Below are 19,972 nucleotides of genomic sequence, written 5' to 3'. Positions count from 1 at the left end.
TGATATTAATTTTAAGTTTAGTGTCAGTTTTAAAAAAGTGACACCATATAAAATAAAATTTTAAAATATTATAACTAAATGAGCCCACTTTGAGAATAATGATAGTATATAAAAAAAAACTCATTGTTTCCACATTCCCACAATCCAAAAAAATCTCATTCCATAACCCATAACCATAACTTTCTTCTACCTCTCTTCTCACACCTGTAGTTCACACACAACTGCTCTTCTCTACCTTGTGGACTCTCAGGTAACCCAAAATCTCTTACATCCATCATTTTTTTTCTTTTTTTTAATTAATGCAAAAATCTTTATTAGCACAACTTATTTACATTCATTGATTTGGTATATTTGTAATGTAAATTGTGTAAATAATGTTTTTTTTTATTGAGTTGCAGGAAAGTAAAAATTAGGTTTAACATTCCACCATATCTTTTGTTTCATTATTTTTACCTTCTTTTCTTATTGTTTTTATATGCGTTCACCAAAATTTAGAGTAATTTGAGATTAATGATGAAATTTCCATTTCAAGGTTAAAAAATTTCTATAAAATCCTTTTATTACATAAATTTTCCTTCCATAAATTTTTTTTTTTTTTTGAAAAAGATATTTTATAAATTTCTTTTGATTTTCTATGAAATTTCCTTTAATTTGTTTATTTTCTAAGAATATTATAATATGTTGTGATGAAGATATTGGTTGGTAATATTTGGAAAATAATTTTTGAGAAAATTATTCTCAATATTGTCATCTCCCTTAAAAGGATTCTAAAAATTTTGTTTTATTTTTGTCTTATTTTCTTATTGTTTTCATATGCATTGACCAAATTTTGGAGTAATTTGAGATTGATGATGAAATTTTCCTTTCAAGGTTAGGAAATTTCTATAAAATCCTTTTATTACAAAAAATTTTCCAATCCCTTCCATAAAACTCTTCATTTTCTTCATTTTTTTTTTTTTTCTGAAAAAGATATTTGATAATTTATTGATCTAAAGAATATCAAAAGTAAAATTTAAAATATTGAATATCTTTTCCTTTGATGTTTTTAATCTTTTATTATTTTTATTTGAACATATTTTTCATATCTAGATTTTTTATTAATTATTTTAATTAGAAAAAATAAATATTAATGGGAGTTATGATTGAAAAATTAATAATTTTTATGAAAGGTTCTTTAATTATTTCTCATACTAATTTTTCTCTTAACATTTTTTAATAATGAATTAGGTTTTTTGTCTTATATACACAACCTTCAAGCTTGTTATAATATCATGTCCTCTCATATTAGTAGTTGAAAACATTTTTATATTTTGTTACTAAAATTTTATTTTATATAATCGAGATGAAATTTAATGGACATTGTTATTTCACAAAATGAACATTAAAAAAATATTGAAATTAAAAAAATCCTTCCAAGAAATAAAAAAATATATAAAAAGAATTAAATGTTAAAAATGATTTTTATAAGCACAATGAATTATAAAAAAATAAATTTAAAATGTGCAGATTTTAAGTGGAAGATTACTATTTTCTAAAATTTTAGATTTAATTTTTATTTTCTAGTTTTGCTTTATTTTTTATTTTCTTGAACTGTTTTTATTTGAGTTCAAATGTGACTGCTTTGTTATGAGATTCATTAAAGAGATAATTGTTGATTCTACAATTACTGTATTAAAGGTTTTACTTATTTAATGAATTGTACTTAATTTCATACTTCCAATTATTATGATATTAATGTTATTCTCATTTGATTTCAGTTTTATGATAAAAAAAAAAAAAACATATTCTCAGGTAGAATTTGATGAAATTAGAGGAGAATTAACTTCTTTTGTGTTATAACTAATCATGAATCATATTGATAAATCATGATCATGCATGGTGAGTCCCTTAGTTGTTATATGAATTTTCCATTAGTATTGTATAACATTACTCATTATTTACAAACTATTTTTATATCAAAATGGGAAAAAGAAAAAAGAAAACATTAGTACTTAGATTTGTTTATTTTTTATAACATCAATTAATTTTTATTTTCAATAAAACTCTAAATCTCATTAAAGTATGAAATGCAGGTATACACTCTTGGGAAGACATTATGAAGAATAAAAAGAAAGGAGAAAGAAACAACAACATTTTGGGTTTTTAGATGTGACTCTTATGCCATACATTATAGGACATCAATGTTACTTTATTTGGTATTGAGAATTTTGGGTTTTTGGATGCAACTCTTGTGTCATTTTATGATTAGCCGGTTTTATGCATATGAAATGCAGGTATACATGAATGTTGGAATGCTTAACATTTCTAAATCATATTTTAATATGTATCCACTTTTCATTTTTAGTTTCGGTGGGTTTGATGTACTATCATTTTGTAAACATTTGATATACAGATATCATTGGATGATGTAATGTATTACAGGTTAATCCATAAGCATTACGAAATATAAGTTAAATGTGATATGATTATTATATTTATGGACAAAATATACACAAGTTGATCTTATTTGTTAATAAGCATTACAAAAATCAATAGGCTAATTAATAAAAAACAACCATATCTTCCATAATCATTTACAATGATATGACACCATAGCTCAAAGGTGATGCATTTAACATGACACCATAACTAAAAAGTGATGCATTTAATATGGCACCTTATATATCTCATGCAACGCTATATCAAATTAAGTATAACTAAAATATATGGTGTCACTTCTGAATGTGTCACCATTTATCTGCTTTGGTGTCGCTTCCAAATATGTCACCAATTGGTACCCTCTATGGTGTCAGTGGATAAGGTGACGCTATGTTGTAGCGACACCCTATGTTTATAGTGACTCATTATAAATGTCATCATATCTCTTTTTTCTTGTAGTGTTGAGACAAAGTATCCTCTTGGGTGATCTTAAGAAGGTATATTTATGTAAACTATGGTCATAGTAGTTCCCTAAGTGGATCAACTTGACATAAGCTATGTTAATTGAGCACATAATGGAAGGATATGTAACTCAAGCATAGTAGAGGTAGTCTTGAAAGGCCAACAACTTCACCTGGTTACACTAGTGACACCAATTCATGGCAAGACTATACACAATGAATAACAGACCACAGACCCAAGCACTTAGTGTCTCATCATTATTTACATAAGGTACTAGAGTGTAATTGATTCTCTATAGTACAACTTTAGAATTAGATTCTAAGGGAGCCAATACTATCCCATGGGTTCCAATAGCCCCCACTTGAGTTCATATACCTTAATGACATGATTTACGAGGGTCGGGTTGGCTCTTAGTTCACTTATATGCATAAGAGCTTTTTGGTAATTATGCAAGGTTGCATAGGGGTTAGTGAGAAAAGTCTTTAGATTGGGCTAATTGGTGAGTTAGATGATCCTATTAGGTTAATTAATCAATTACGACTCATTTTGGGCTAGATTAATCATAAATACCCATTTATGGGTTAGGGTTTTAAAGTTAGTCATCTTCCACCATCCAAAGAGAAGAAAGAGTCATAACCTCCACCCTCCTTAACTCTCCCACCAATTTTGTGCCAAGATTAAGGGAGAGCCATCAAGCAGAAGATCTTGGGTCTACAAGACTTTTGGAGGATTCAATCTTCATCTACATCGAAAAGAATGGATTTGGGATCGTCTAAATATGAGGCAAGCACACTAAAGATAATATCTAAATCCTAGTAAAGTTTTTATTTGCATGTTTCCACTGTGCATAGTATTTAGAGAAAGCTTAGGACGATTCACATGTACCTAATGTGATTCAGGTATAGGGAATGGAGAGATTCAGGATTCTCTACAATTGGTATCATAGCCATAAGTTAGAAACATGGATTGAATGCTCAAATCAATGTCAATACACAGAAAGGATAGCAAGAGGATGATTAAGTCTAACTTTGTTACATCATGTCTTCTTTTTAGAGACTCAATCCCAACATGGGAAACTCATCCCAATGACCAACCCAAGTCATCCCTGTAATTAGGAGTTAATGCACTATAGATTACCTAAGTTCATGAATCAATTGTGAACAACTCATCAATCTTACTGTAGACCCTCTATTTTGTCTCAGTAGCACACGTTACTCTATGTGTTCTCCTTTACTTCTCATTGCCTTGTAATCGTCCTATGGTGGTCCATTGTCACTTGATTGGTATTATTTTTTAGCCACATTTGGAGTTTCTTTGTCGAGGGATTTTTGTGGATCCCATTTAAGATCTTAGTTGCACCTTATTTAGTACACTTAGCTGCATTTTTAGGTTTAGTTCACTTAGATGCATTTCTTAGGTTTAGTTTACTTAGGTGCCCCTTAGGTTCAGCTTACTTAGCAAGACTTCAGCTCATTCTAGCTCACTTAGTTGCACTTTAGCTTAGTTCTCTTAATTTAGTTCACATGGGTGCATTTTATGAATTTTCTAGTTCATTTTAGTTAAGGGGCACTTTAGATTAGTTAATTTAGATGCATATTTAGTTTACTAGAAGTTCAGATAAGTTAGTTTTTTTTTTTTTAAATGTTTTAATATAATATTTATAATGTGATGTATGTAAATAGAGTTTTGGTAAGTTAATTTTTTAAAATGTTTCAATATAATATTTATAAGGTCATGTATGTAAATAGAGTTTTGGTAAGTTAACTTTTTCTAATGTGTTTTAATATAAAATTTTTAGTGATATGTCCATAAATAGAATTTTAGTAAGTTATTTTTTAAAAGTATTTTTAATATAATTTTTTAATGTTGTGTGCGTAAATAGAATTTTGATAAGTTAATTTTTTGAAATGTTTCAATATAAAATTTTTAGTGGTATGTATGCAAGTAAAATCTTGATAAGTTTTTTTAAAAGTGTTTCTAATATAAAATTTTTAATGGTATGTATGTAAATAAAATTTTGGTAAGTTAATTCTTTAAAAATGTTTTTAATATAATTTTTTTAGTTTCATGTATTAAATCTTGGCAAGTTATTTATTTATTTGTATTTTTGAAGTTTTTAAAAATAATTTTTTAATGCCATGTATTGTTTTGGTAAGCTATTTTTTTTTCGAAAGTTTTTAATATAATTTTTTTATTGGTCATGTGCATAAATTCAAATACCAATTTCCATATAGAATTCAAAGACTTTTCCATAGAAAAACCAACGAACAAGCATAATGAAAAAAAAAAAAACAAAAACAACCATGCACATAGTAGGCTGGAGATTTTTCCCAAAGGCATCCACACCACGAACCACTTGAACCACTTTCCTTGGGAGGTTTTTCAACCCACGCGTCCATCATGGGTAGCCACGCATCTTGGGGGAGTTTTTATTCTCCACACACAAACATGCAAGGGCCATGTAACGACATAGACGGTTGCCATAGAAAATAAGAAAGAGGTTTTACACGGCGCCCAAAGGATCTCTTCACCACCCATCAAGTCTTCCATGCACACGGCTGCAGATTTTGGGAGACTCTCCTGTTGTACATTTGTATCTCGATGTCTAGGCTGAGCCAATGCGGGGCCCGAGATTTTTGGCTCTAGTGCCAAAGCCACCCAAAGTGGCCTCCCCAGGATTCGAACTCAAGACTAAGATCTTTTGCAGGTTGATTAGAGCGAGTATCATCTTCAGTTGAAAAGGCGCGTCCATCTGGCAACTGCGGTGGCCCCGGTGACGCGAGGCTTCAACACTAAGGTCTTTGTGGTTGCCCTCATGGTACCATCTGGGCTACAATGTTGAAGCCTCGCGTCACCGGGGCCACCGCAATTGCTAGATGGACGCGCCTTTTCAACTGAAGAAGATACCCGCTCTAAACTGAAGATGATACAAAAGAAAATTGATTTTCAACCATTGTTTTAAATTTGATGAAGGCCAATAAGGCTTGATCTTTTGTATGTAGAGAATATATCCAAGAAAATCGGGGAAAGTCATCAATAAATAGAAGAAAATATCAACGACCAGTTGTAGATGGAGTTGGGGCAGGTCCCCATAGATCAGTGTGAATTAAAGCAAGAGGATGAGAAACTTTAGAATTTGACTAAGAAAAGGGTAATTTGTGACTCTTTGCAACTGGACAAGCAAAACAAACATCATGTTTGTTTCTTTGATAAGCAATATTACAATAATTAAGAGCTTTAGGTGGTGTTTGTTTTTTTACTTAATTCTAAATAGAACCTTAATACTTAATAGTATTAAATATTAGACTGTTTGTTTTTGTAGTATTTTATTTCTATTAAGTATTAAAAAGTAAAAAAAATCATTGTGTTATTTTTTTTATTTAGAAAAAGCCACATATTTTGGCTTTTTCTATTTAGTAAAAAGTTTATAATAAGTCATGAAAAAGTAAAAAAACAAACAACCTAAATTCTAAAACTAAATGGTTTTCAGCAAAAAGCCAAAAAAACAAACACCATCTTAGTCAGAATATCATCAGCTAGATGACTAAACTTGGAATGCCAGAGGCTAGAGGTGGTGTTTGACGTTGTAAGAGTGTAGAAGACTGTAAGGGCATCGTCAGTCAAAAGAGGGAATTCATGTAATTCATTCTTAAGTTATCCTTGAAGAAAAACTTTTCTTGAGACCGGATCTTTGACAAGAAGAACTTTGGATGAAACTAAAAAAGATGTTATTATCACTATAGAATTTGGAAACATTAATTAGATTAGTAGTGAGGTGAGAAACATGGTAGACTTTCTTTAAATGAAAATTAGATCTTTAACTCAACTCCTCTAGTAAGCACGTCTACAAGAAATAGATGAAGTGTTACACCGGTCACCATATATATATATATATATATATATAGAGAGAGAGAGAGAGAGAGAGAGAGAGAGTAACCGGGCCCCATTTTCTCTACACAGCTTGAGCACTTGATACCATGCTTTAACACTCAATGTACAGTAAAACATGAAAGTAGACCAACTTTATGCTTGGGCGGAGAAAGGACATCCATTACCACTTCAAGAAACAACCAAGAGGATATTACCACCTCAATTTGATATAAATTATTTGGAAAAAAAAAAGGTTAATGTAAATTGAAATGTTTTTTACCTTCCGATAAGATTTTAAATTTAATTTATTTAAAGAATTTTTAATTAAAAATACTTTGTGACAAAAGAAAAAAAAAAAAAAGTTGTATTTCCTTAAATGACGTCCATGACACGAGAAATTATTAAACTTAAATTAATTAAAGAAAAAGGTAAGTATAAGATTAGCCAATATTGAAGAGTAGGGTAAAGGTTATTTTTAGTGAAGCACATGTTTTCCAAAACATTAAAGAGTGGTAAGATTATAGAATGAATGCAAAATCCATTTGTTGATGAACTCTAGGAAAGTATCATATTATAGAAATCAAATAAAGAAAAAAAATATATACATCATTTTTAAATAAGGCCTGGTTTTAATACATTTCTTATTTTCTATTTTTAAAAATAAAAACTAATAATAAATCTAATAAAAAATCCAAGAACCTTGGTTTTTAAAAAGAATAAAAGATAATTTCATTTATTTAAGAGTTTTTATATTTTATATACAAGTTATTAGTATTTTTAATTTTTCAAACAAAAAATAGATCAATGCATATCCGCATGAACACTAAATTAACACAAACAGATATTGTACCTTGGAATAAAGTTCCAAATGTAAAAATCAAGAATTTTCATTTCAACCACATCAAGCGAAGTATCACATTGTGAGAATGGAATAAAGAAAAAAGATATATAAAGAAAAAAAAAATTAGAAAAGCTAAAGTGATTATTCTCTTTGTTATATTTATATTCACGTTTCAAAATAAGAATCTAGATGTATGTGTTTCTTCTCATAGATTTAGGGCCTGTTTGTTTAGTGTTTTCAGGAACTGTTTTCTGTTCTTGAAAACAAAAAACACCAAAAACTCGTTTGATTGAAAGAGTTGTTTTTGTTTTTGTTGTTCCCCGTGTTCTCAAAATGGCACTGTTTAGAGAACAACAAAATGTTGTTTTCCCCGTTTTTTTACTGTTTACAGAACAAAATTAAACAACAAAAAAACCATATGTTCTTCGTGTTTTTTTTTTCTTCCCGTTCTCATCTCTTCTCCAGCACAGTCGCATCGCCTCTTCTTGATTTTTCCCGTTTCTCAGTTTTGATTCAGGGTTCGTGAAATTTAAATCCAATGGCACAATAGCAAAGAGACCCCTAAAACGGATCCAGAAAACACAGGGAGCAAAAGAAAATCAATTTTTTTGGTTTTCCTTGGGGGTTTTGCACGGATTTTCTCGGAAATCAAACGAGGATGAATTTTCCCGGAAATTGAATGGGGCATGGATTTTCTTGGGAATCAAATGGAGGTTGAAAAAAAATAATAATAACACTATTAGATTAGTACCTGCGAGGATTGAGAGTGGCAGAGTGAGAGAAGGGCCTTTTTAGGGATTTTCCCGACTGGAGGGCAACTTCAGAAAAGGGCTTCTTGATTTAGGGATTTTCCCGGCTGGAGGGCAACTTCAGAAAAGGGCTTCTTGATGCCCGAGTGAGAGAAGAGGGTGGCATTTTGAATTTTAGATTTAGTAGAGATAAAAAAAAAAATTAACAAATCACAAGAACAATTTTATCTCAACATAGAATATGCTATAATTTTTAATAAAGTTAAAGATTAAATAAAAAAATATTAATAAAAATGATTTTATTATGTTTGATTTATTTTAAAAAAATATAAAAAATATTTTTATTTTAAAATTAATAAAATAAATAATTTTTTAATTTAAATGAACTATATATCTAAAAATTATTTATAAATTTATAATATAAATTACTTGAAGAAAATATTTTATTAATTAGAAAAGAAAAAAAAACATCTTTCAAATGTGTTTTTTGTTTTATATGTTCTAATTTTTTTTTTATTAACTCAACCAAACATGTTTTTTTGTTTTTGAGAACAAAAACTGTTTTTCAAAATTCAATTCCCAAACACAATTTTTTTTTAAAAAACACCAAAAACTGTTCTTAAAAACTATTCTCAAAAACTGTTTTTCAGAACGGTTTTCAAAAACAGTAACCAAACAGGCCCTTAGTTTCTTTTTCAGGGCTCATGTTAATGGAGAAATGCTTTCATCATAACAAGAGTTGGATTTTGCTATAATTTCTCTATGCCACGTGCATTATTGTAGTCCAGTCTTTTCTTCTGATCGAATATCACAAGTGTTTCTAGTGTCGGTGGTTTAATTTTTCTTGCAAGTTGTCATACTTGGTTTTAACGCTCGTTTAGACATCCTTGATGCTTCCACTTTCTATACCCGAAGTTCAGAGAAGACTTGCATTTCTAAACCTTAGGGGTGTAAAAGGATATCAGTATCTTTCTCAATAAGTATTAGATTGCATTTCAACATCCTGATTGTGGGATCCCCACTAAAAGTGCTACGTGTCTCTCTCTCTTTTTGCCACGCGGACGATCCCCCTAGACACGTAGCACAGCTAGTTCCACCCGGGATGTCTCGCAGCCGCCATTATATCCGGCTGACATTCCACCTTAGCCGGATATCTCATATCCGGATCTGGGTGACGTTTCACCTTCTCCAAGTATATCTCATTCGGCACCTTCCACCGGATGGGAAAGGGAAGACGATTCAACTTCCCCGGATCTAGACGATGTTTCGCCTTCTCCAGGTATATCACATCCGGCATCTCCCACCGGATAGAGAAGGAAGACGATTCAACTTCCCCGGATAGACATGTCCAGCTACTCTAGTGACAGCATACCCGGACAGCATAGCTCGTTGGATATTCGCAGAATCACCGGATCCACTTCCGCCCGCATATCAAGAAGATAACTCTGACAACACTAACGACCAAGTCCACTGAACTGTCACTCATCATTAATGCAAGATACATTCGACAAGACATTTCCAAATCTTCTCAGGTTTCCTGACACACTCCCGATATTTAAAAAGTCATAAAGTGCGGTGACGTCCACCGCCTAAATACCTTCCTGACAACCGCCTTCTGACACCAGAAATGTCATGATTGCTTTGCCTATGGGCCACAATCATGACAATGGGACCCACTAGCCAAGCGATGTCATACTTTCTGACACTATATAAAAGAGGCTTCACACAAAGAGGAAGGTAAGGTTTTTTCCCTAAAAACCAACCTGAAAGCTTGATCTCTTGAGCCATGGCTAACAAAACCATCGGAGGGTGCGTCCGGACATCCCATCCGGACGCCTTCTTGCAGGAAGGAGGAAGGACTGATACTATGCGTTGATCGAGATTTCGTTGCTGATTGACAATTACTGTAGCAGGGAAATTTCGCCACCAACACTGGCGTCGTTTGTGGGAACCGACTTCTCTTTCAGTAAATCTTATATCTTCCAATTGTAAAGATGGTTTCACCCTCAAGGAGTCGTGCTTCAGCCAAAGGTGTCAAAAGTCACTCCGAGTGGCGGGACGCCATGGAAAGACGACAACGAGAGAACGAACGGCAGATGCAAATTCTGCTCCAAGAAACAAGGAAACTCAGGGAAGAAAATAGTGTCTTGAGGATTCGAAGCTCTCCTCAAACTCAGCACTATCAACGGGGGCAGGACCCCTGCCATAGCCAGGAAGTTCCACTCCCCTGAGAAGCAAGCCTAACCCTTGGGCCGTAGGAAGCAGGGCCTAGTCAAACCCCAGTGCATGCTCACCATGTCCGACGAGACGAAAGTTCAGGCTCTACTCGAGTCTCATCCAAATCACGACGTAAGAGGAGGCCCCAAATATCTAACGCCATGTACGCGCGTCTGGGACCCCAAATACCCTACAAAAACAGGCCTCATGTCGCCATACCACTAGATGCATACTCCGAGCCCTCGAGCTCACCTATTCTATAAAGACGTGTTGCCCACCCCCTAGTGGTGCAGGGTGGCAAACTTTCCTCGCGTACAGCCCCTCTGGGCTCTATTAGCAGGCGCCTAGATGACATGCTCTCCACACCTTTCAACTCTCGTATCGTTAAATATGAACCCCCGCGAGGGTTCATTATCCCGAAATTCTCCACATATGACAGATCCAGCGATCCCTTTGATCATATAATGCATTACCGGCAGCTCATGACCCTTGATATGGGGAATGATATGCTGTTGTACAAGGTTTTCCTAGCCAGTTTGAAAGGACAGGCTCTTTCATGGTTCCACCGACTGCCCGTAAACTCGATCGACAATTTTCGGGATTTGTCCGAGGTCTTCGTGGGGCAATACTTATGCTCAGCCAGACATAAGCAGAATATCAGCACCCTGCAGAACCTCAAAATGCAAGAAAATGAAACTTTGAGAGAGTTCGTTAAGCGATTCAGACAAGCTGTTCTACAAGTCGAATCGTACAGCATGGACGCAATCCTCCAAAATTTTAAGCGGAGCATATGCTTAGGAACCCCCTTCTTCGAGTCCCTCGCTAAAAAACCTCCCACAACCATGGACGAGTTATTCCGGCGTACGAATAAATACTCCATGTCAGAGGACGACATCCGTGACGCTGCACAGCAGGTCCTGGTAACTGGCCAAGCCACTAAAAACGAAGCCACCATAAGCTTCAAAACACCCAGCCATTCTGGGACATCCAACCGGAGGCAAGACGAGCGGCGACCACCACTCGTTCAAACACCTCTCACCAAGTCATACGAAAAACTGCTTCTTATAATCCACAATCTACCCGGATTCAGATGGCCAGTGCCAATACGATCTAACCCCTCAGAAAGGGACCGCAATAAAAGATGTGAATACCACAAAGATCACGGGCACACGATTGAAGCATGCATAAGCCTCCGTTACATGGTGGAGGATCTCCTGAAGGCAGGACACTTGAAACAGTACATCTGAACAATTCCTCAAGGTGAAGAATCTTCCCGTAGTCGAGGCCCACGCGCCCCAGTAGCTCCTGTTAGGGCAATGATCAACTACATATACGGAGGACCCTTGGATGACGAGTACAGTTCCAAAAGGAAAAGACAGAGGCTGCTGCGGCGAGCAGCTACGGTTCGGGAACACGTGAGCTCCATCAAACCAGGATTAGCCAATGGGAGCACCCATCCCATAGATGGAACCATTGTCTTCCCCGCTATAGATCCAACCCAAGTGCTGCAACCGTACCGAGATGCTCTCGTCCTAACAATAGAGGTGGGAGACTACGACGTGAAAAGAATCCTGATCGACCCAGGTAGCTCCGCGGACTTGTTGCAGGTGGCAGTCATTAAACGAATGGGCTTCGAACCCTCCAGCTTAGAAAATCCCGGAAGAACCCTGTCCGGATTTAATGGTTCTTCCACAACCTCGCTCGGAGATGTAATACTGCCGGTTCATGCTGGGCCAGTCATCCTAAACGTTCTGTTTTCTATGGTTGAGGATTTATCCCCTTTCAATGCCATCTTAGGACGTACATGGTTACACGGAATGAAAGTCATTCCATCCACTTATCATCAAAGGGTCAGCTTCATTACCCGAGATGGGCAAATTAATCTTTACGGAAGCTAGCTTGCTGCTCGAGAATGTTATCAGATCGCTCACGAAGCCGGATCCAGTACCAACTGCGAACATTCCTCCAAAGGAGCAACTGCTTTTGACCAATAGCAGTTACGGCACTCGGGAGAAAAAGATCCCCCTGTAGCAGATCCGTTGGAAGCTGTCCGGATATCAAAAGAAGGTGAACACTTCACGTACGTTAGTACCCTCCTGCCGCCAGTTGAGAAATTTGAACTTCAAAAAGTGCTCCAACAAAATCGAGATGTTTTTGCTTAGGCCCACTCGGACATGCCTGGAATACTTCCGAGCGTCGCCTCTCACCGGTTCAACGTATTAGCCACCTCCAAGCTTGTTCGACAAAAAATCCGTCGATTCCATCCGGACAGGCAGAAAGTCATTCAGGAAGAAATGGAAAAATTATTGGAGGCTAGATTTATTAAGGAGGTAGAGTATCCAGAATGGTTAGCAAACGTAGTAGTGGTCCCAAAGAAGGGAGGAAAATGGCGGGTGTGCGTAGACTACACCAATCTCAATGACGCGTGCCCTAAAGACAGTTTTCCACTACCGCGAATAGATCAAATAGTGGATGCAACCTCTGGGCATGAAAGGCTATCCTTTTTAGATGCTTTCTCCGGATACCACCAAATCCCCATGGCTCCGGATGATGAAGAGAAAACCTCCTTCGTAACTCCTCATGGGCTCTACTGTTATAGAGTCATGTCGTTCGGACTCAAGAATGCCAGTGCTACATATCAGAGGTTGATGACCAAGATTTTCAAGCCGCTAATTGGCGATATTGTTGAGGTGTACATTGACGATGTGGTAGTCAAAAGCAAAACCCGAGACGAACACACCCAGCACTTACAGGAAGTTTTTCATTTATTGAGAAAGTACAGCATGAAGCTTAACCCAGCCAAATGCGCGTTCGGAGTAAGCTCAGGGAAGTTCCTAGGGTTCATGGTTACCCAAAGAGGAATCGAAATCAATCCAGATCAAGTGAAAGCAGTCGCCAACATGCTTGCACCAACAAACAAGAAGCAGCTACAACGCCTCACTGGCAAACTCGTCGCTCTCGGACGCTTCATAGCTCGATTCACAGACAAGATGAAGCCCTTCTTCCTGGCACTCAGAGATATTAATAAATCCGGATGGGCGCAAAACTGCCAAAATGCATTTGAGGAAATCAAGCGGTATCTTTCTCAACCCCCCATTCTGAGCAGTCCGCAACCTGGGGAAAGACTATACCTGTATCTAGCAGTTACCGATTGGGCTGTGAGCGCAGTGATTCGACTCATGGTAGCTTAGCTTTAAAGGCGTATCAACAAAATTTATACCTTAAATAATATTACTAAAGTAGCAAAGCTACTATAGCATAGTGGTTCTAGGATCGTTCACTGGGAAGGGTTTTTGCAAACACAAGTGATATTCAAATTAGGAAAATAGGTGATTTTCTTATCGATGTTAGCTTTAAAAGAAGATGTAAATGTTTTAGAAAGATTTAAACTAATTTAAGCTAACATTAAAGACTAAAATGAAAGGGTGTAAAAACAAGTTTCTCAAAGATAGGATAGCTATGCTCTGGCTCTTATGCAAATTGGAAATCTCAGGATAGGCTCCTCGCGTTGGGGTTGCAACTATGGTGATGCTTGCTTCCCAAACCGGTATGGATTTAGCAAATCAAGTTTTAATCCTTTAAAATGGCAAAACAGATGGTAGTGGATTTCATCAATGGTTATTCACCTTAGACTTCCTTTGAATGGCTCGTAAGAGATAACTAATAGTCTAAAGCTAAAAGCTTACCAAATATTGGCAACTCAAAGTCATTCCAAGTGATAAACTCACCTTTCAATGGCCATTGAAATTGGTTCTAACGGATTAATGCAAAACTTGGAATTGAAAACCTCACCTTCCAATAGCTCGTAGGAGATAACTAATGGATAGAAATCCAAAAGCTTATCAAGTATTGGCCGTTGGAAGTTGTCCAAAGGAAATAAAAACCAAACTTTGCATTAATGAACCATTAATGAAAAACGACTATCTTACCTTCCGGGTGCGAGAAATTTCCATGGGATTGCATCCAAGCCATCACATAACATCCATACTTTGAGAAACTTAAAAGGTTTTAGCCTCTCATCCTTGGGGATTTCATCCACCAAGGATGTTTGGCTACTAAGAAAATAGAAATGGGGAATAACCGGAGAAGAGAGAAAAAACAGAGCTTTATATATTTCTATATCTATATAATTCTATATCTCCATATATGTTACAACGGATGCAAGGGAATATAAATAGAGAAGTTTTTCCAACCTTCCTAGCTAAGAAATCTTATGATTGGTGGATTACAAGGAGAAGAATGGAAATTTATACAAAAATATCTAAAAGAAAATATCTAAAGTGGAGTCGGCAAAAACAGAGGAAAATTCGCACCACGCATGGGGTGTGCAAATTTGGAAGGGGGTGTGCGAGTTTCGCACACCATTCGCACAGCTGAGGGGGTGTGTGAGTTTTGCACACCATTCGCACAGCTGAGGGGGTGTGCGAGTTTCGCACACCATTCGCACAGCTGAGGGGGGTGTGCAAATTTCGCCCAAGCCTAGAGCAGTTGCCTTCCAAAGGACATATCTTCCTCGTTTCAGCTCCAAATCGTACACGGTTTGAAGCGTTGGATTCTTGACTTCCTGAGCTTTGAAATGGTATATAGCATGTAGAAAATGGACTTCGGGAAGTGCTCCAAAAGTGCAAAAGAAGACTAAAGCTACTGTCCTCTGTTTTTCTCTTTGCTTCTCTTTGTTTCTCTTTGCTTTTCTCCTTTGGTTGGCTTGTCTTAATGATCCAAAAAGCTGTCAAAACACTAAAACTAGCCACAAATATGATTAAAAGTCATTGCTAGGTCCTTAACATGCCAATTGGAATAAAGATGGAGAATTACTACACAAAAGTGCTTAAAACATAATGACTTAATGGTGTAAAATAGCACTTTTTGGGTAGTAATCACGCAGTCTTGCTCCGTTCCTTGTCACCTCGAGAGCAAAAACCCGTATATTTCATCAACAAAGCGCTTGCCGACGCAGAAAGAAGATATTCAAGGATGGAGCAGACTGCTCTAGCGCTGTGCACGGCTGCTCAGAAACTGCTTCCCTATTTCCAAGCTCATCCCATAACCGTTCTCACCAATCAACCTCTCAGGAATATCCTTCATAAACCCGACATAACAGGTAGGATGCTGCGATGGGCGATAGAGTTGAGCGAATATGGAATAGGATATCAACCCAGATTATCTCTGAAAGGGCAAGTCATGGCAGATTTTATAACAGAATTGCCCGAAGCAAGCACACCGGATAAAGAATCAACTCCAGATAATTGGTGGTCTCTGTATGTTGATGGAGCCTCCCGCTCGTCCGGATCAGGGGTTGGACTCCTTCTCAAAACACCAACCGGAGAACGGGAAAATATAGTATGCTAATTTGGAATCCCTCAGGCAATTGTAACCGACAATGGCCCTTAGTTTGATAGCTTTGTCTTTAAAAGTTTTTGTGCAGAACTTCACATCAAAAATTTGTATTCCACGCTGTGATACCCTCAGAGCAACGGTCAAGCGAAAGCAACCAATAAAACCTTACTGAATGCGTTGAAAAAACGGTTGGAAAAAGCCAAAGAAAAGTGGGTAGAAGAGCTACCCGGCGTCCTATGGGCCTACCGTACCACACCCGGAAGGCCAACAGGAAATACCCCATTTGCCCTTGCATACGGAACAGATGCTGTCATCCCAACTGAAGTGGGTATGCCAACAGCCCGGACTGTTATCCAAGGCCAAAGAAATGAAGACGACGAGCTTGCAAGGCACTTGGATTGGGCAGATGAGGCTAGAGAGGCAGCATCCATCCGGATGGCCGCATATCAACAAAAGGCGGCTGCGTACTACAACAGGAAGGTGCGACCTCGAATTTTCAAGAAAGGTTCATTAGTACTTAGAAAAGTTTTTGAAAACACGGCTGAGAAAGGAGCCGGAAAACTTCAAGCCAATTGGGAAGGTCCTTATATGGTGTCAAAAGCCAACGAAAATGGATCATACCATTTGCAAACCTTAAGTGGAGCCCCTCTACTTCATCATTGGAATGCAGCCAACTTGAAGCAATATTATCAATAAAAGAAAAATGGGAAGACAATGTGAATAAGTATATTTCATTAATAATTGTGAAATGTTATACAAAAGACATCCGGACTACAGATACAAAATGAAGTAGCAGTAAAAGTTATAAAAAGAAAAGTTCTCATTGGGAAGGCTTGCGGCGCAACTTTTCCTCCTCACCCGGAGGAATCAAGGGAACATCCCGCTTGATACCGTGTTTCTTCATGCAGCAACGGTAGCAAAAAAAGTACATCTCGTCTACCTGCTTCTGATAATCCGCCTCGAGTTCCTCCCTTTGCGCAGTAAACTCAGCCTCGAGTTCCTCCCTTTGCGCAGCAAACTCAGCCTCCAACTCTTCTTTTTGCGTTAATAAATGCAACTGCAAGTCTTCTCTTTGCTTTTTCTCAATTGCCGCTTCCGTCCAGGACTGTCTCACCTCCCTCCTTAGCTGGGCCTCCTCATCCTCCGCCTCGTGCAGGCAGGCGTCTGTAGCTTCCTCAAGGCTCTTTACCTCTGCTAGCTCCAACCGGAGAGCTTCATTATCGTCCTAGGACTTCTTCAAGGCCTCAGCAGTCTCTTCAGAAGCCCTCCAGGCGGCGAATAGACTGGATTCAGCCTGCTCCAATCTTGAGCGCAATTCATCTTCATTGCTCATGCGTTGGGAGACGAAGGCTTTCATATGATCAGTAGTCCGCAGCAAGTCAGTAAAGAGATCGCGATGTTGAACCATACCGCGAATACTGCTCACCAGCTGCAGAAAAAACCCACAAACAATCAATTCAATACCAGCCATATGAAGGACACATCAATATGAAACCAAAACTCAGGAGAGATGAGCTATACCATTTCCGCCGCTTCGAACATCTTTATTGAAGGCAAAGTAACCTCTAAGCCAGAGGGAATTTGTTTCAGCATCTCTTGCAACTCCGCATAGCTGCTGCAAAAGCTGGCGGAGGTGCAAGTTGCATCATCAACCGGACGCCCCTTTGACGGGACGTTATGGTGAGGCTCATCCCTAAGAACCGGACCTTCAACGATCGCGGCTGATTGGATTTCCGGATGGGTCTCTTCGGGCGAACCCTCCTCCATAACCGGAACCGGATCAGTTGGACTTCTTTCTGCCATCACTGTCTCGGTCTCCGCCGGATGAACCTCCTGGGCGGATGAGCAACTGACCTCAATGGTTTCCCCAAGACGACCCTAAAGCCTTCCGCTGAGTCCAGACGTCAGGTCGTAAGCCGGTTGAAACCTCCCTGCGGATGCCTTCTTCATCGGTACAAGAGCGCGGGGACTTGGTTCACCAGGGGGCAAACCTTGGTCTTCAGGAACTGTTTCTTCCATTGGAGGCGCCAGGGAAGGCAACGTTTCACCACAAGAGGCTCCAATTGCGTCCTCATCCGGATGAGGAGAGCCAGACTGGCACACGGAGGCCGCTTTCTCAGCCAGAAGTGCCATCCGAGCATCCGATGCCAATGAAGGCCCCGAATGGTTTAGGCCCGCAAGGTGACCGGAGCCGCTTGAAATAGAAGGCGGGAGGGGGTTTTCTGGCTTTCTTATTGTTACTTCCTTTTCATAAGCTATAGGGGGTGGTACAAACTCCTTCGGAGGAGTTGGGACCTTTATTTTTATTTTCCCTTATTCAGAGTCTTCTTCTTCTTCTTTTTTGCTGGGGCGCCAGCAGGAGAAGAGGACGCAGGGCGTTTATCGCCGGGGGCCTTCCGTAAAGTTCCTTCCTGCTTCCTTTCCTCCCGGTCGCTAAGAAGTGCCTGGCGAGCCTGGGCGTCCGCCTCGCGCGCTTCCGCGTAGAAAGGAAGGTCTTTGAGAACGAAATGTTCTCCAGCCACCACCTCTTTGGGAAGCCGCCTGGGGAGGATATTGAGTACATACGGCTGAGGCTCCCGAGTAATTGAACAAAGATTCTGCGCGGAGAGAAGTGTTTCCCAATTTCTCTCATCCGCCGTAATCTCAAACATCTTGTTCAAACGGTTGAATGAGGCTTTTTCTACCCACTCCACCAGCTTCCTCCTTCTTTCTCTGCCCGCGCCCAAGAAAATAAAACCGATTAATCATCTTATGAAGCTCGCAACTACAAAAAGCAAGAGACAACTTATTCTTACTTGGGTGCTTCAGCGATCGATTGGGAGTAAATTTCTTGTCCGGATGTGCTGACGAACCCGTCCATGCACCCTCAACAATCAGGAAGGCCGGTCACCAGCTGAAGTGATGGAAAACTGGCAACAAAACTGTAGATATCGTTTTTTCCCTTCTTGATGGAGTAAACAAACAGTACCTCCAACAAGGACAAATCCAGGTTAAACAACATATCCAGGATGCTGCAACCCATCAACACCCGAATAATATTGGGGTGGAACTGCTTGAAGAGTGAAGGAAGCGGAAAGCGAAGACCCGCGTTAAACTACTCCTTGGAGAAGCAAATGGAATTATCCTCCGATTTGTCAGTCGACACGGCATCACCCTCTAACAGACGGACGGATACTTCGTTTGGAATACTGAAACAGTCTCGAAACTCCTTCTCGTTTAGGAGATCAGTAGGGTTAACTCGCCCGCTTGAACTACCTTGCTTGGTTGGACCAGTTGCCACATTTCCCTTCTTTGAAGACATCGTGAATTACGTGAAACCTGCATTACAGGAAAAATGACAGTCAAAGCGCATTCCAAGCGTGTCGCATTCCAAAAACCCTAAACCCAAAAACCCTAACTCGAAGACTATACTGACACCACTCAGTCCCGCCAGAAAAGCCATTTTCTCAACAACATCACATTCAAAGAAACCTATGAATAACCCTCAAAATACATTGGAAACCCTTTGTCAACCTCCAGCGCAACACTGACCTCTTCAAACCTCAAACCCTAACAAAAACCAACATATATCATTCGCTTCTACCAACCCAATCTATCCCCTCAAAAGGACAAACAAGCAACATCGCAAGCAACAAAGTGAAAGAGAAGAGAAGTGTGGAATAGCAAACCTCGCAAAGATTTCTGGAAAAAGTTGGAAAACAAGTTATCACGTCTTCAAGCTTGTTCTAAAGAATTTCTGGGAGCACTCAAGAGTCTGGAAAGGGAATGAAAAGTATCGACAAATGGTCCTGGGCCCCTACTTATGAAAGCAACGCCTCGAAAAACCCCCCCAAACGGTAGGAAACATAATGGCACCAAGTTCTGAAGTGACATACCGTCTGACACAATTTTCAAAAGTCAGCGCGCCTCACCAGCTCCCGCAAACGAGAAAGCGCCACGTGTCATCATCGTTCAAATAAAAGAGAAATTGTGAAAGGTAACATTTTTATCCCGCCTTTTCTACGAAGCCCGACAGACGGTATAAAAGGGGGCACTGTGGGATCCCCACTAAAAGTGCCACGTGTCTCTCTCTCTTTTA

At 38.5% G+C, this 19,972-nt stretch overlaps 2 protein-coding genes across 2 annotated transcripts; both read left to right on the top strand.

Moving 5' to 3' along the window:
• Positions 1-10,910: 10,910 nt before the first annotated feature.
• On the top strand, positions 10,911-11,804 carry LOC117932071. Its single transcript, XM_034853109.1, has one exon. The coding sequence runs from the start codon at positions 10,911-10,913 to the stop codon at positions 11,802-11,804; it is 894 nt and encodes a 297-aa protein (XP_034709000.1).
• A 69-nt stretch (positions 11,805-11,873) lies between these two features.
• On the top strand, positions 11,874-12,455 carry LOC117932070. The gene has a single exon (XM_034853108.1). The coding sequence runs from the start codon at positions 11,874-11,876 to the stop codon at positions 12,453-12,455; it is 582 nt and encodes a 193-aa protein (XP_034708999.1).
• The last annotated feature ends 7,517 nt before the right edge of the window (positions 12,456-19,972 follow it).

The sequence above is a fragment of the Vitis riparia genome, chromosome 15 (assembly GCF_004353265.1).
Source record: "Vitis riparia cultivar Riparia Gloire de Montpellier isolate 1030 chromosome 15, EGFV_Vit.rip_1.0, whole genome shotgun sequence".
NCBI lineage: Eukaryota > Viridiplantae > Streptophyta > Magnoliopsida > Vitales > Vitaceae > Vitis > Vitis riparia.
The sequence above is the reverse complement of the archived record's forward strand: the minus strand, read 5'-3'. Positions and strand labels throughout refer to the sequence as shown.